At 41.4% G+C, this 18,142-nt stretch overlaps 1 protein-coding gene across 5 annotated transcripts in view; it reads right to left on the bottom strand.

Annotated features, from left to right (window-relative positions):
* The window catches only part of csnk1g2b (casein kinase 1, gamma 2b), a 41,135-nt gene that overhangs the window by 5,006 nt on the left and 17,987 nt on the right, over positions 1-18,142 (bottom strand). For 2 of the 5 annotated variants that reach the window (XM_050054427.1, XM_050054428.1), the window contains exons 3-11: positions 17,970-18,039; positions 8,552-8,700; positions 7,990-8,224; positions 7,299-7,384; positions 4,755-4,839; positions 4,507-4,655; positions 3,333-3,416; positions 1,819-1,920; positions 404-510 (exon numbers count right to left, since the gene is read on the bottom strand). In XM_050054427.1, the coding sequence (XP_049910384.1) occupies positions 404-510; positions 1,819-1,920; positions 3,333-3,416; positions 4,507-4,655; positions 4,755-4,839; positions 7,299-7,384; positions 7,990-8,224; positions 8,552-8,700; positions 17,970-18,039 (1,067 nt within the window). The remainder of the gene's footprint in view (positions 1-403; positions 511-1,818; positions 1,921-3,332; positions 3,417-4,506; positions 4,656-4,754; positions 4,840-7,298; positions 7,385-7,989; positions 8,225-8,551; positions 8,701-17,969; positions 18,040-18,142) is intronic. The other 3 variants (XM_050054429.1, XM_050054431.1, XM_050054432.1) reach the window with 3 other exon arrangements.

Raw genomic sequence — 18,142 nt, 5'->3', positions numbered from 1 at the left:
TCAGGAAGCAACATAGCAACATCTTCTATCACCACTAGAGTTAAAGTTAGTAAGTAATGCTTCCAACATAAGGTTAAAGGAGAGGAGAAATCTGTTTACTTATCTGCTGCATGCATACGCACATGTACAGTACCTAATGCTTATACAGGTGTTTTCAGATTACCTGTATAACCTGGTTTCTCTGAGTAGCCAGGTCTCTTAAATGTATGTAAACCTTCTGTTTAAAGGTCAAAGGTTTTATTTTCACAGGTTGAAATCACCCAATTGTCTTTGCAAATAAAAGCTAAACCTAAAGAGATTCAGTGAGGAGTGCAAAAGGATTTATACTGGATTTGCACTCATTAAAATGCTATTAAACCCCAACCCTACTGCTCTTCTATGCATCTGGACAGCTGTTTCGTACTTGGTTTCGTCAGCCACTTCAACCTCGGTGGGAGCGGTGATGGGAGCATTGGAGTGTCCGGCTGTGGGATCATCAGTGTTCAGCTCGCCATTTGTTGAGCTCATCACCTGCGAGAGTACAAAAAGGACACCAGACTGCTCACAGAGACATTCACTTCAAGCTGCTGACTGCAGGGTGGAGATGAACGTTCACATAGAAATATGTAACCTTGATTCTACTGCCCTCTCAGATAAGGAGAGCAGTATCCTGGAATGCCCCGACTAAAGCAACTTCACATAAAGTTTAAAGAGCAGGTTCATCTTTTTTTCTGTGTTGGTCTTAAAACAAAAGTCAAGGTACCACATGGACACTGAAACAGGCTTTGCTTGCTGCAATCCTCCTTTTCAAACTGCTCATAACAGGTCCTTTTCTAATGTTAGAGATGAGCCCTCAACCTGTGTAAATGTACGTCCCAAAGTTCAATTAAAGCTAAAATTAGGTTTCAGCAGTTTGTTGACACATCAAGTGAAAAGCTTTCACAGTTACAGTATTTTTAGTTGAAAAATTCCCTCTGTGTTGCCATCCTTCCACTGCAGCTCAGCATGGAAACACTGTGGAAACACAAAGAGGGAATTCCATACCAAAAAAGACCAACCACGAACTGCTGAAATGTCACATTAATTTCAGATAAACTTTGGATTACATTTCGCACATCGAGGACTCCAAAAAATATCCCCCATGTCTTCTTGCATTAAAACAGGAGGAATAACAGCAAAACAAAACCTGTTGTCATGTACAAATGTGGATGCATGTGGATACTGTTTTAGGACACACATTAAAAGGTGAACCTCTCTTTCAAAAGCTGCAGTTCTATAAGCCAACACTAGGTGGCAGATTTGTGCCATATTTACTGCAGAAGCCTCTGGTTTCTAATGATATACAACTGGCCTTTTGAAATAATGATTACATGGAAAACAGCAATAATAATAATAGTAATAATAATTCACAGTTTAGACTGCCCTATTTTTGTTGTATTTTTATTTATTTTTTTACAAATGAGGGAAGTGAAAAACAAAAATCTACTTCGCTGCTTTTGGCTTGTCTTTTAGTTTATGTGATTTTTCTAATGATTTAAGAACCTTTATTTCATGAGGTTTGCATGGTAGCTGCTGTTGTATGTCACCTTTGCATGGGCCTTTCCTGTGGGCTGCCTACAGCAGATGAGGCGAATGAAGCAAACTGAACAAGCAAAGCACTGACACACAGGGATTCAAACAGTGATGCAGACACACACACAAGAGAGAGTCCAGACAGAGCACCTGACAGGCAGGCAAGTGTGCGGTCAGTGTGAGAGGGGGGGGGGGGGTCAGACACATACAGAACTATGTGGCTTCATGCATTAGCCACAAGAGCAGCAGCAGTAGCAGCAGCAGTACCTGGACAGAGCCCCCCAGCCGCTCAGCTGTGAGGTGCGACCCCAGAGTCTCCTTATTGGTCACTGGAGTGGGCTGAGACTCACTTCCTTTGGGCTCAGGCGACTTGACGCAAAGAGCAAAAAGGGTTGAGGCAGGTGGTCGTGAAGTGGTGAGGAGGAGGGGAGGGGAAGGTTGTGGGGTGAAGGGTCGGGGGTGATGGTGAGGGTGAGGCGATGAGGTGGGAGTGGGGTTAGGGTAGAGGTTCGGTGGGAGGAGGGACAAGGAGGAGGGGAGTGAATGAAAAAAAGGAACAAAAACAAAAAAATTATAGAAGACATCTTCCAAGCAGAAGCAGGCTTGTTAAGACAAACTATGTTAATAGAGGAGTAGAGGGAAGCAAAAATTTATGCGAAGCACAGATCAACACACTAATAAAGTCATGCAGGAGTAAAAGAAAACAGCCTTGATCACCTCAACTAGCACTGCATATTCAATACAACACCGACAATTATCTCTTATCAGATAGCAGCATTACTTCAACTAGAGGCTCAATTTTGTTTTATAAACATTGTGCTTTCATTTAGACCTAAAAATGTATTTAATCCTCTTCCCACCAACGAACACTACACAGACAAATAGCACGTTCTCTTTTGATGCAGCTGACTGTTTTAACCAGGATGTTGCAGCTTTTTACAGTCATGAGCAACGAGCACTGAACTGGAGGTGGGGCTTTGTGAGCTTCAAAAAGGTGGCAAGTTGCTGCCAAGCCAATCACGTTAAATGGAGAGCAGTAAAAAGAGGTTAGAGTCCACTGCAATAACTCAATCATAAAATCTAATGGACTCTATGTCTGGCTTTACGGGAAACAATGAGTCAGACTCATCAAATAAAACAACATGATTGGTACCATGCTTTGAGTCTATCAGACGGATTTCAGAATCACTGTCTACTTAAACTCTTGAATTATTACCCCTCAGATAAACCAACAAAGAAGACAAGGCTCGGATAGCATGCCAGTAAAAGGAATAAAATAAAAAAAAATAAAGTCAACACTTTGTCACAAACTAAGCATATAGCTTGTCATTACTGGTATGAACAATGCAATTTGCATTTTCAACTCATGCATGCAATGACTGGAGCTTAGAGTGGCAAGGTGTGAGGAATAAATTGAAGCCGAAAAAGGTGCTTTGTTTCACAGCTGGAGAACCTGCGTCATGCATGTCAGTTCATTTACTGGTGAAGCATCAATTTTGTACAAATCTTATTGTCTGACAGAGACTTTGAAGAGAGATGATGTCACTGCCGAGCTGTCAGACTGTAGACAGGTGGGGGAATGAAGGAGAAGTGGAACTGAGCGGCAGCCATTTTTTTTCCAGGAAGTTGATTACTCTTGGACACAACAGTGTCAGCAATAGTCTGGCACAGGAACTTGAATGACAGGGTTGGCTGGTTGGTTGGCTGGCTGGTCGGTCAGTTGGTTGGTAGACTGGTGGGTGGGTGTGGTGTGTGTTGTGTTTTAATGCTGATGACCTCACCTGGTTTTTGGTCTGCTGTTGTGCTTTGTCTCTGCTGCTGGGCTGCAGGGGCGTGTCACTGGGGATAGGGCCTATCGGTGTGGGCTGCAGGTAACACAACAAAACAGTCTAAGAATGAAGACAATTTAAAAGGAGCTTACTATGCGCAGTTTCCAGTTCATACTTGTATTTTGGGTTTCTACTAGAACATGTTTACATGCTTTAATGTCCATCTGGAACATCTGCATTCACCCTCTGTCTAAGATGCTCATTTTACTGCCTGTCTCCTTAAGTCCCCCTCCCAAAAAACCCAGTCTGCTCTGATTGGTCAGTGTTTCCAGGTCTTCTCCATCTCTTTGTCTCTACACCATCATTGCAGCTGGGGGAATGACCATAACGGAGTATAGTGGCTCTTTCTACCATGAAAAATCACCAATAAAAAGCTTCTCCAGTAGGAAAATGATCCGGAATTGTGGAAATATTAATATCATCAACCAAGATAAGGATTTCCTGACGTTAGCATGTTGCTACATGTAGCAGGGTACTTGCAGCCGAGGAATGACTGTATATAGCGGCACTTTCTAAAGCTTCAAAACACAACCACAAATGTTCCAGCAGGAATATGATCTAAAACTGAACAGAAATTAACAACACTGCTAAACAAGTTTACAAGTTTTCCTGACGATAGCATGCAGCTACATGTAGCAGTGTAGGCTACATAATGAAAACACCTGCAGTAGTGTGCCTGGAGTAGATGACCAAATAACAAATCTGTCACAAGCTGACTTCAGCTCGTCTTGAAAGTTGAAGGAAAATAGTGGAAGCAGAATATTTAGAATGGTGTGAACCCTGAGGTTTTTGCTCACAGGGATTACTTTAACATATGTTAACGTCATTATTTGAAACTTTGGCCACATTTGATATGAACATCCAACATTGACACATTATAGAAATATATATATATTAGATTTCATTTAAAGGAAATGAAGAGGAAAACTACAGTGTCGAATTCAGCACCCATAATGTGAGCAATTTCACATAAACGGTTTTGCAAAAAGAAGCGGTTATGATCTAGTGACAAATTATTACAGTGAGAGCAATTGAGCAACTGCAGCCGTGACACTCGATGGTCCAATCAAATGATTTCAGAGGGAAAAGAGGGGGAGGATGAGTGGTTTCGTTAAGAGGCACTCACAAGTGATTTGCCGACCCAGTCATATTCATAGTCAAAGACATAGCCGTTCCTGTCGAACAGATCAGTGAAGAGCTTCCTCAAGTAGTCATAATCAGGCTTCTCAAAGAAGTCCAGCCTCCTCACATAGCGCAGGTAGGTGGCCATCTCTTCTGTAGCAAAAGAGAATATGTTAAATTAAAAAATCTGGTTGAACGAAGAAGAAATTAAATAAGATGGAAAACAAAAGGAAACTGGTTGGTTATACTGACCAGGGAAGCTTTCACAAAGCACTTCAATGGGTGTCGCTCGCTTGGTGTCTCCAATTTTCTGATACCTCTCCTTCAAAGTGTCCGCCTAGAAGGGAGATGGGAAAAATACATATGACACTCAAATTTTGGGCAAGCACATGACTGCAGGCAGTGTAAATGAATGGGTGTAATATTCAAATGTGATATATATTGGGCGCTTGAGTTGCAAACAGATGTAAATCCTCTTGTTAGTCATTCTGAATTCTTGAGTCATAACACAGATACGTACAGCACTGAGGGCTGGTGAAAGTTGTCTCCCATGGCACTAGACTTTCATGCAGTCACCAGTACAATCTTAGACCACTTTTGCTGCAAGCTGTGACAGTGACTCAAAAAGAGATCTGAGGCACTACGATGTTTAAAGTCGACTGTACACAACTGTCACAACAGTAAAAATGTTATTCATATCAGCAGGCCGTGGGGTCAGTCCATGTCCATCATGTCACCTGAATGTTTTTCCACCCACCCCAGGAGGATTCTTGTATTTGACAGGGAGTATTATTTTGTGGAAAGTCTCCTTAGGGTCACATGGTGGATCATTCTTGCCTGCTATGATATTATGATATGCCTCAGCATCACAGTGTCATGTTTTAGACATTAAAAGACCCACTTCATACCAGTTGAATGCATCCAAAATGGTCGCACTTCACCCACTGGCCTGGACATTTTCAACTATGCATGAGATGTTCTCACACTGAGTCTATTATTGTCGACAGCCAAACGGGATTCATCAGACCAGAAAAACTTTGTCCACTCATCAGCAGTCTGGTGGTAATGATAACTCTTAACCTCTCACACAAAAATGACTCTGCAGGATTGTATACCATTACATTCCATCTGGTCACTTTACTCCTCATTGTATTCTGATGCTAACTGTCATGTTGTGTGTAGGTGAGAACTTGTTTTGGCCCGAGCCGCCCGTCAACCCCCACATTCATACATCCTTCACATTCATCCACCACAAGCTTCCTCCCACATAGCAAATGTTCAGATGAGGTGTCGTGTCTTCTAGTCTTTTCTATGTACACCTTTGATTTTGACGCCCGCAAACAGCCCAGCAACTCTGTGCAGCTATAACCTGCCCTCCAGGCACCTGTCGTCACGCCTGTGTTTCTTAGTGCTTATAGCTCTTTCTCAGTAAACTGTTCAAATGCAATGCAAGTGTGGAGGTGGATTTATCTGGTTGCATGTGGAGCAGCACGTATGCAAATGCAAGGAAGAGCCCAGATCTACAGGGGCAGAGTCCTTATTTTTCTAGTCACTGACTGTTTTTTTATTTGATGGCAAATTACTTTTCAAAAAGGAAGACAAAATTGCCTATTGCTTAGGATGTCAGATAATCAGGAGTTCTCTTTACTGTCGATTTGTAATGAACCCAAGTTTTGAAGAGTTTAAAGGAGTGGTCTGTGGGTCTGTGGTGATTGGGGGGAGAAGTTATACTCTTTCCTGCCACCAGCTGTTGTAACACAAGAAGTAGGAACTCTTCGGTAGGAAATTATGTGTCATGATCTTTCATGAACAAACAAGTGAGATCAAGTATTTGTTATATGCTGCAGATACATGGATTTGATGACATACCGCAGCTTGTTAGCAAGTGGTTATGGTGTAAGTGGGACAACACTGACAATTCACCTTACATCAAGTGATTAACCAAAGATGTTGCCTCCACCCTGCCATATCTTTCACTTTATAGTTGTGTATCATCACATCAATCACAGTTATTTCTCTGTTATTTACCTGTTTCTTTTGTTGACAATAATTGTATGTTTGTTGAAACATGATGTACAGTAGCTGCCCCAAAGGAACAGGTAAGAGCCGCTTCTCAGTGGACAGCTAAGACGCAGAGACTGCGGGGATTAGCAGCGTGCAGATCAGAATATTTTCACATCTAACTAGGTGAATTGAGGGCTTTTTTTCCCCTGACCAAACCAGAATTGGTGTTTGTTGGACCAGTAGACTAAAAAATGACTAATAAGACTAAGACAGTTTTGGTGAGTTTTATTTTGTTTCTGTGGAGTTTGAGTGAAGTGTGTTTTACAATGAGTTAAGAAGGCAATTAAGCTAACGTCAGTCTTAGTTTGGTGGAAGAGAGAAACTTACATCCAGTACCGACCTCAAAAACTAGTGAGTGGGACACACTTTACAGTCCCACTTCGTGTGTTGTCACCATAACAACTAACAACAATTGCCGTTTTCTTTTGCACAAGTCAAACTGACCATGCCCAACAGTTGACATATGTCCTTGCTATTTATTCTACTTCTATGGGTTTAAGAAACGGTACAGATACATCAGTGGAGCGACCTTGAAATGTCACCAGCGTGAAAAGATGATGTTGTAAACACCAGGTGCTCTGTCCCAGAGGTCATGTATGAAAAAAGACACTGTATTGAGGAGTGCAGCAGGAAGAGGTACATCTTTATGCTGAGCATTACCAGGATTACAAGAGTCTGATGTGAATCAGTGTGTGCCAACATTTGATAATGTCAAACAGTATGCTACTGTACCTTTAGGCCCTGCCAGGGGAGACTACCTCGGAGGAAGTACATGAACATGTGACCCAGCGCTTCCAAATCATCCCTTCTGCTTTGCTCTAGAAAAGACAGAACAAGATGAAAATTATGCTACCAGTGAGAAAGAAATTCATTTTATAACAAACTGGCAAGGTTACCAGGCAAGTAAGCAGTAGGAACTATAGCATAATTATTCAGGAGCTCAAATTAACCCACATACAGTATAAAAGGCTATGATTTAGTCTGGGAGGGGGGCAATCCTGTGCCATGGACAGCCAACAGTCTGCTGGTTCTTTCACACTGATTAGCACTCTGACAAGTAGAGGGGAAGAACTAATCAGTGAAATGAACTCCTGAGGTGATTGGTTGGACTTGAAACACACAGACTGTTGACTCTCCATTGCACATGGCTTGTCACCACTGCCAGAGGAAAGAGGAGGAAATGCTTCAAAATACCCAAGAAATGAATCAGATAAATCTTACTGAAGACAGAAGAAATTAAGAAAAGTCTTGAAATGACTGTTTGTAAAATCAGGTCAAAAAGGCATTTGTTTTTAATGTTGTGTAAATACTTGTGATGCATCTGTACACAATACAGTTAGGACATCTTCATTAAACTGGATGTAAATGTGAGCAAAACTTATCTATACAAATTTAAAGGGATTACTAAACTAGACTTTCTTACCCTTTCCCAAGTGTGTGTTGATGCTCATGTAGCGTGCCGTCCCAGTCAGACTCTTGTGCTCCCGGTAAGGGATGTGTTTTTTGGTCTCGGGGTCTATGTACTCTTTGGCCAGACCAAAGTCAATGATGTGGATGGTGTGCTGCCTCTTGCTTCCGGGCCGCCCAACCAGGAAGTTTTCTGGCTTCACGTCTCTGTATATCAGACTCTTGGTGTGGACATACTCCATCCGTGTTATCTAGGTGAGCAATAAACAGATCAAAATTAGTCAATGGAAATTTAAAATCAAATCAATTATCTAGACACACACCCATTGAGCAAACACCACAGCTTTATTACATTATTACTTTCAGCTTAAGTGTTAAGATTTATGATGACTGCCAATTTCAAATATTTATTCCAAACTACAGTAGTGTCAAAAATGCTTTGCTTACACTAGTTAGCATTCCCTCCATTATATGTATGTATTGAAGGCAATGTTGCACCATGTTTTCTGTAAAGCTTGATGTCACAAAAGCTAGCTCATTTAAATACATGCTTGCTGTGCTCCTCCTCGAGACCTTACCAGCTGTATGGCTATCATGAGGACTGTCTTGAGGGAGAAGGTGCGGTCACAGAGGTCAAACAGGTCCTCTAGGCTGGGCCCAAGCAGCTCCAGCACCATGGCGTTGTATTTCCCGCAAGGACCAAAGTAGTACACCTGAGGGATTCCCTCTGTGGAGACACACACACATAAAAGTTACTGGACTTCTGTAATAATAACTCTCTTTAATGGGTACTTTTATTCTTCTCGCCTGAAAATGAGTTTTGTTTTCGGTGTGAACAGCACATGTGGAAAAAAGCACCAGAAACCACTCAACCACAAGGTCAGAGATAAAGACGCAGGGATTTACAAGCTTCAAATGCTCTGATATTTGTAATTTATCTTCATTTGAAGAACTAAATTGAGTAAATAACACTGCAATGTTTTACCTAATGAGCACTGACGTGGCAACATGAATAAGCTGCTGAGGTCATCAGAACATTGTGACATATCAATGTTGTCAGTGCACTGTTTCTCATTTTTTTTGTTTCCCAAGCTCCTGTCTCATCTGAGTCATGTCTGCGTCAAATGAACCAAAACCAATACAAAAAAAATATGTCACTGGCACTACATAAAGGGTTTAAAACTTCCCATTTTTAAAGTACTGCCACATAGCACAATACTAGTGTAATGTGAAGTGAGAAGACAGTGCCATGAAAGGTGCTTCATATGCTGAACTGAATCATCAACCTGGTCTGTTGATAAGAAAGTGTGGGAGGAGACTCTTCACTGACACTACAGCAGCAATGACAAACTGAACTTTAGTTGGCTTCCCACAACAGGTTTGTCAGAGGAGGGCATGGCTTACATTTCTTTCCCTCCTCCAAGGGATTAAAAGGAAAGGTGTCTAAAAGAAACACCAGTGACGGTGAGCTGCACACTGTCAACAACTGCAAATAGCCTTTGCTACTAGAAACCACCACACCCTTTATGTGGTAATGTGTATGACTTCTAAAGAATGTGGACGGATCAAAATGGTGAGATGTACCATGTGTATGGATATCAGCGGTTTGACAGTGGGAAAACTGGGGCGTGGCGAAACACTACGTTCTGTCCTTCTGATGGAACAATAAGGCACATAAGAGAAAGAGAATCTGTATTTCTAATTTTGTAAAAACTAATACATAAATCCGAAAATCACCAAGCAGTTCACAATTTCTTGATATTTTGGTGCCACGTTTGGTACTAAAAAAACAAGCAGTCTCACAGGGGCCTAAAGCTGCTGTTTGCCAAAGTCTGCCTGATACAGACTTAACAGCTTTGTCACAACAAAATGAACTGCTGAGGCCCTTAAGACACCAGCATCGTATTTCACAAACACTCTTGAATGACGTGCAACAGCTCACTGGAAAAAAGATAGGTAATTCTACGTATACACAAAACCAGACTCATGGTTTTCACTCACTGGCATTTCTTTTGGTCAGCCCTCTTGCACTGAAATTTCAGAGGAACTTTATGACTCTCACAGACATTTTTGCCCAACACAATCATAACCACCAGTCTCCATGTTCACAATATTCACTGCCAGGTTAGTCCTTGTAGAGTTGGCTCTGTCACATTCAGCACATTTACATGACATTAGAGAAAATCGATGTATTGTTTTAGTACAACTAAAACCAGACTTTAAAAATATATGCAAGTCCGAGTGAAATCATACTAAATTGAATATCTCAAAGTCGGTCTAACACACCCAGATAATGCAATCAGGAGTCGAATTACTTCTGCACATATACAGTATCAGACCCAAACTGGCCGAGGCTCTAAGCGCATACTCCAAAGTGTCCACTCCAGGCTTTGACCCATAAGTCGAAAGCATTAAATGCATAACAGAAGAAGAAACCGGTAACAACATGGCAAAGTCTTTACCCAGAGCCATGCATTTTTGGACGGAAGAAATGTACAGAGCTGTCCACCGTGGTACCAGTTTGCCGCTAGCTAACCATAGCTAACTCTGTAGATTGTATAGTCTGCGACGTAATAGGTCAACCAGAAAAAGGTCCAATATTAACAAGGGGGGCGTGCAGCCATCGATGGTAGCGGAATCAGACATACTTCAGTCAATAAACTGATTCCCCTCCCGTGCTTGTACACTGGGACAAGAACAGTCATCCAATTCAATGGGCTAGTCGAGCTATAACCGTAGCTTGACTTAACGGTGCATGTAAACACAACACCTAGTATCTCCGTGCCAGCCATCTCCCTGAAAGCTCACTAACTCTGACATACCACATCAGTACTGCCACAACAGCAGACAGAGCAGCACTATGACAGTGACACGGTCAGATAAAGAGAGTCAATGAGATCAAGGTACAGATTAAAATGGGAAAGAGACTGAGAGAATGGGCAAGCGCATTTGTACTGTACTTAAAATGAATAAATGTGTAATAGAGATAAATGAGAGCTCAGAATGGGAAGTATTCAGTTTGGACTATGTGCCAGCTGCTAGCCAGGGGGACACAGAGTTTACACTTGGATTTACCTGATTTACCCCCAGACATCAGACCAACAGGGCAACAAGACACACTGTGCATACACGGATGCAGACACACACACAAACTCTCATGCACGCACGTATGCACGTAAGCAGACACACGTAAACAAACACACCTGTCTGCCCTTTAGTCTTCAGGATTTTCCTGGTAATGAAGCCCATGACAGATGAGGCAGTGACAAGAGATCACTGGGAGGGCTGACTCATCAAAGCTTGGCCCAAATCTAGAGGGCATTCAAAGCACAGTCATCACAAGAGGAAAAGCACACAGTGTATTATTATCTTCGGCTGGTGGATGCGAGCAAAGATTTGTGCTTTACAGCAGCTGTAAGCACCAATCTAGAAATGGCTGGTGGAAGCAGTCCACGGCACATTTTTAGGGTGACTTCTGTCTAAACTTTAGAATATACTGTGATCTCACTTGTCAGCAATAGCTGTGCAAAATAGGATACGTGAGATGATGTGTGATGTGATGGTTGACACTTACTCAACTGTAACAACCAAACAAAACAGTGAAATTACTCTCCAGTGCAACACATTTTCTCTCACAGGAAACAGTGAGCACTTCAAAAGCAACAAAATGATGAAGCATGACTGCCAATAATCATTTTGATAGGGAAAGAAATTGTTCTCTGTAAAAGCTAAAGGCCAAACAAACAATTTTAGTGGCTGGCTTCTCTGAATGATTCACAATACGCAAACTGAATCCCTCCTGTGATGGTAAATGTCTGTAATTCTATTATATAAAGCCATATCAAAAAAATACACCCAACTGTGTTCAGTATTATTGGGTACGCTCTGGCTTTCATTGCAAGCCAATGTCAGCAGTGCTCTGACCCCCGCTGTCTTGACAATTTGAGACAATCCAACCTATTGTATCTGCAGGCAGGCCTTCTCAGGCGACACAGTGAGAGGGGAGGCTGCATCATGGCAGCTGAAGACAATGTTGCCCTACAATGAAATGTCAGAGTTAAGGGCCAAAGAGGAGAGGGCTGGAGAAGAGAAGAGGGGGAGGACAGGGAATGCGTATTAAAGATTTAGATTATGGAGTCGAGTGCACTGAGAGAAGAGGAGAAGAAGTGACTTCCATTAGGCCCAGTGCTTTGGAGATGTTCTCACAAGCCTGAAATGTGATCAGCACTTGGGCTTGCACAGACTGAGCCTGAAGCTACAAATGCAACATAGCTTATGAGCACAACAATCCCATAAAACACCATAGGGCCGACTGCCTGGTGGGGAAAATAATATGACAACATAACTGTTTTTATCAAGTTAATAAAGAGTCCTACAAGATATTTTGCAGCTTATACACTTCAGTGGCTCCATGAGATATCACTCAAGCAATGATTTTGCTTACTTTAAACTAGGACAGTTTTTCTCTAAGTTAACATAGTACTTTCTTCAAGTTATTTTCAGATTGACTAGTCTGTTTGTCTTTATGATTAGTCATGAGAAAATTGTCACTTTCTGAAGCAGTGCTAGGGATTATATAATGTTCCACAGTCAGACTATTGGACATACATATACGTAGATGCTGAAATGATGCCCTACTTACGTAGACATTTAGTCAAGCCACCATTAAAAAATAGATTACCGTGGAACAATAATAATGTCACAGTAAAACGAATCCATTATCTTGTCACTGTGGAATGTGACACCTTATACTGTGCTATTTTTACAAATCATGACAAAGTACTTAATTATTAAAACTAGTAAATTCATTATGATATAATTATATGAATTGCCTCTTGACATTTTTTTCTGTTATTGCTGCTATGGTGCATCCATCTCCATGCTGTAGCTTCTGATGAGTTATTAAAATAATCTTATCAATTCAAACTAGGACAATCTTGCATCAGTAGTCAACACATTAACTGATTTTCATCTGTAAAACTATCCACATGGCATGCATAAGAATCCATGATCTGCATGAAATAATATCATTAACATGGACCCTGTGTCAGCAACACGGCATATCGTGCCCTCGAAAGCCTTGATGGGGTTTATGAATATTCACAGGGATGCTGATAATCATCACTGAATAATATTCAAGAGGAAATTACATACTTATATGTCACATCAATGACAGTAACCTCCACACAATCATGTATACATGACTGCTTGAGCTACATCGGCCTGTGAAATATAATTAAATGACAGATGGACCATAAAAACAGGACACCATTTCTGCAGCCTCTCCCCTGACAACAGTGGCAAAGTGACTGAAGAGGAAGCCACATACTCTTTGGCAGACTGGTACAAGACTACTACTATTACCAGCACATTTTAACTGCTATATGACAATTAGTAGTAATGCTATTACTACAAGAGCAACTGAAATACCAGGTCAGTTTTTAAGAAATTCTGTGAACTAGGAGGCAGGACTCCCAACTGTTGTGATCTGTTCAGGACACAGGAGAATTAACACTGTGCAGATAAGCTCCTCCTGGGCATTAAGCGCTGAGTCGTCCATGCTGTGACATATTTGAGGCTCTTGGGTTGTGCAGGACGAACAGGGTCACATGTCCCCATTTAGCAAAGTTGACAACATAAGTAGATTTAATCTATAGCCTTGACTCCTCCCCTGCAAGACAGTCAAGTGAGCCTTTCTGTCATATCATCACAGAGTAGCCAGTCATCATCTTGAGACAAGACCTCTCTGCTTAATTGTGTGGCAATACTCAATTTCAAGATGATAGAAGAGCTGCTGAAAGTGTCTTTAAATCAGGCAATTTATAATATTAACACAGGATAAATATATAGGAATCAGTATTTAGCTGAACCCTAGTCAGATGATTTTTTGATACCATTTACCTGCCTTACTTTGTCGCATTAATATTCTGACTCCTGTTCAAAGTATCATAATAGTGAAAGGCTGAAACATTCATCATTAACTGTGTCCTTGATTTCCACACTCATTGTCTGCAAGTCAGACTTTAGCTATGCTATGCAACACGTCACACCACCTGTTGTATTGGAACATTTTCAGATTATGTTAAAAAGCAACAAGATCTCACCAGCTGTTTCAGCCAAAATAAATGGGCCTAATATCTCTTCATTTTAAAACATAAAAATACCAGTTAGTCTGTACAGGTCAGGTCAATACAGTATATATTTCTATAAAAAAATCATAGCAGTATCATAGGGATTTCTTTCTTTTTGAAAATACATCATGGTCCTAGTCTAGGCTCTGCTCCTGAACATGTTTTACCATGTGCCATCTGCCTTCCCATTTCAGTGAAATTAGAAAGTGAGGTGAGTCATGTCTATCTGGTACATAATGTTGACTTGCAATGTACATCTGTAAAAGGTGTACAGCAGCAATCACAACTGAAATTATGTAAATAATAATGTTCAGTATGCATCTGAAAACACTTTAATGGCATCACATCAGCAGGTTCTGTTTTCCTACCTGTGAATATATCCTGTCTCTGGTTGTGTATAAGGGACATTTCTACATGTGGCACAACCCCAGACCTCAGTTAATAAGAGTCAGGCTGAAGGCCAGCAGTGGTCTCACTGGCAGGAGGGATGTACAGGAAGTGTTTAATGCTCCAGAGGAAACAACTAAAGGCAGAGAGAGGCAAGCCTGGACTGGAGGAATCCTCTGCTATAATCAGTGGAAATGGCACAGGAGATGACAATTACACTTCCTGTTGAGTTTATATACGTGTGGGCATGCATTGTGTAAAATGTGCTCACAGATCAGAATGACCGATTAAAACAAGAACAGCCATAAAGGAAAAAAAAAATAGGCCACACCCTGTCAGCAATGCACGTTACAGAGTTTCCCTGCAATCTGCAGGCAGCACACAGTCAATCAGGGAGGCAGAGGATACTGTGGCTAGGGAAGCTATCCAAGCAGACACACCATAATGGCCCGACTGCTTGTAGAGGGCCATCTATAAATAGTCAAGGACTGCCCTAATGCCCCACCTCCTTATCAACAGCGAGGGCTTTTGCTCTGGCACAAGGAGCCAAGAAGCTGACACGTGTCACTAAATTAGACCACAACACACACACACACTTATCAGACAAGGGAGGATCACTGCAATGAGAAGATTGGCTCACTTGCAATAGTCACAGAAAGACAAATGTACTTAAATATAAAAGCATACCCACATAACTGTATAAGATATGTCTATACTGTCACTCTTGCAGCTACCCAGGTACCCAGACAAAACTTGCTAAAAGCTCCATAAATGTGCTTATACTGACTTTAAAGGCTCCACCAGTCTTTCCAGCAGAGAAACACAGAGTCCTACAGTAGCTTCTCATGGTTGGTTGGCTCTGACTACCAGCTCCACGTTGCTGTCCACGCTACATTGAGTAGTGGTCAGTCAGTGTCTCCCATGTCCCCGGACCCTCCGTGTCACACACTACGTAGCAACAAGGCCACATCTGCTACAGTCTTTGCTCCCTCACTTCTCTTTGGTGTTTTTAAAATGCTGGGAGGGAGAGTTGTGGCAGAATTTAAGGGTGTAGTTACCCTTTAACAGACTAAGTTAGCCTACTTTACATTATAAAATAAAACGTCAGTTGGGACTTGGTACCTGCATTTACTCAATTATAAAGGACTTGGTCTGGGAGAAGAGACAAAAAAAACACTGATGAGACACGCAGGTGTGGGTGGCTGCAGAGTGGAAGACTGCACGGACCTCTTGTCTGCACCTTTCCCTCTTGCCAGCTCGACTAAGTAGTGGTGACATGTTTGCATATGGCGTCTGAATTAAAGACTGAGCATGAGTGTTGTGAGCCGGCCAAATCAACACATGCATCCACACAAACTTACACAAACATGACAGGTGAACCTTCCCAAAAAAAAAAAAAAACAGCCTGGCAGTGCTGTGGGAGAAAATAAAAAATAATCAAGTCTCGGTCCCTCCCAACCATCTGACGTTGCCTTCTCTCTCACCCTCTGTAACTAACTGACCAGCCAAACCAGATCAAAGAGCTGCTGCCCTGGAGCCACAGCAATGCATCATAGCACATTAACATGTTCTGGGCAGTGCTGTAGGAGAGGAAAGAATCTGGGTACTGTGGAGGTGGGATTATAAAAGAGGAAGCAGGATTTCATAGCATCCATTGGTTCCCACAGATGTAGAAAAATAAACTAAACACACACTGTGAAGTTTAGCCTCAAGTAGAATGGAAGCTGCTGGAGTTGTGTTTGTGTGTCTGTTTCCCTGTTTCATGTCCACATCTGAAACTGCATCCTTTCCCCTTCATTTTTGCCTTCCATCAACACTACGCTGGTAATTTTCTCACGAAAAAAAAAAAGTTCTTTCTCCTGAATAGATGCTGTAAATCTGAAAACAGAGGTCTCACGCTACAGGGGAAAGAGGAAAACTAAGCTTTTCCAAAATAAACACAATCTGAGCTAACTGGATGACTACAGAGGACGGTAAATCATATTTGTATGAATACAAAAACCTGATGAGCAAAAAGCTATACAAATCAACTGAAGACCTGCCACTTAGAGGTTAAATTAAATATTTACTCAAGTCACATTTTCCACAATAACAGCCAGAATAGTAAAATATGAGCACATTTGTTGTATTACAGTATATAATCTTTGATGTAAACAAATAGTCTCCCATAAGCTAAATACCAGTGGCATGGTATTAAAACAGATTTACCAAAAAAAAAATCCACTCAGCTGAGTAAAATCAACATATTTCGCCAACTCCATATCAGTGTCAACATTTTCAGGGATTAAATCTTTGTCCTCCTCTTTCTCTCCCATTTGTTAACGTGTTCTCAGAAAAGGCATCCATTTCCAGTGTGCCATTATTCCCGATTACAAACTCTGATACTCTCACAAGTGAACCTTTCACACTCATAATACTGAACTAGAGACTAGTGCTGCAGATTTAACTCAATAAAAACCACATTAAAATCACTGTGATGACAGTTACATTGCCTAGGGGTTTCACAGAATAGCTGACTAGTCAACAATCAAAACCACTAGTCAACGCTGTCGACTAATCCTTCATCTGTGGTTTTAGCATGGTTCAGTAATAAAGCAGTGGCAATGGATCTACAGCAGATATGCAGCTGGGGGGTGCTGTGGATAGACGTAATACTGTGAAACTTGGCCTTGAGGAGCTGCAGCATTTATTAACGCACAAACTGTGAACTCTGGTGTAAAATTGACTTGATATCTTAAACTCTCCTCTGCTCTGATCACTCTCTTACCCGCTTACACCGCATTTGCTGTCAATCTCTCTTTCACTGTACCACACACTCCTTACGCACACACACACACACACACACACACATACACAGTAAACATACTGGCTTATTTGTTTAAACAATCATTTTCGACGTTACGGCATGTTAAATAAACAGAATTTAAGGTATTAAAGAGGAAAAGACTCCTGGTATCCCTTCAAGAAAGCAGTCGCATTGTCACTGTAGTCAAACAGTATCTTCAATTCATACAAGGTTTAGGCCAATCAGGATGCTGCTCAGCTGTGAACAGCCTCTCGAAGCCAATCATAGACTCTGCAATTTCACCTATCCCTAGGTGGGTGCTGCTTTCATTAGTTAACCCTTTAGTGATTGTATTTAAGATGTTTTTTAATAAGAATTGATCATTGTTATAAGGTGAAAACAATGACATCTCTTGTGCGATTAATCAACTAGTCTAAGGATGTCAACGGTTAACCAACTCGAGTGCACTGCAGAGCGGCCAAGGAACCAGTTTTGGGAATAGTGGATGAGTACTAAAATGCAGTAGTCATGAATGCCCTAATATTGCCTTCTTTAATATCTCAAACACAACAGCAACCTGTAAACACGAAACAGAAAGTCTTTTTCACTGCCCAGCCCAATCTAGTGGGAAAAGGCCCATTCACATTTAACTCATTATTACAGTGCTGTCTAACAGACTGCCTTGTCTCTTACCTGAATTTCCCAACTGTTTGTAAAATCTATACTCCAAATGGAGCTGTGGCGCCCTGGACTTTATAGGTTCCTGAAAGAGAAGAGAAAAAAAGAAACAAAGGAGAGTTAAATATGACATAGCTAACACAGCAGTTATATTCGTGACCTTAAATGACATGTTGGTTGTTTGGCTC

The sequence above is a fragment of the Epinephelus moara genome, chromosome 10 (genome assembly GCF_006386435.1).
Source record: "Epinephelus moara isolate mb chromosome 10, YSFRI_EMoa_1.0, whole genome shotgun sequence".
Taxonomy (NCBI): Eukaryota; Metazoa; Chordata; class Actinopteri; order Perciformes; family Serranidae; genus Epinephelus; species Epinephelus moara.
Note: the sequence above shows the minus strand (reverse complement) of the source record. Positions and strands in the feature narration are given on the sequence as shown.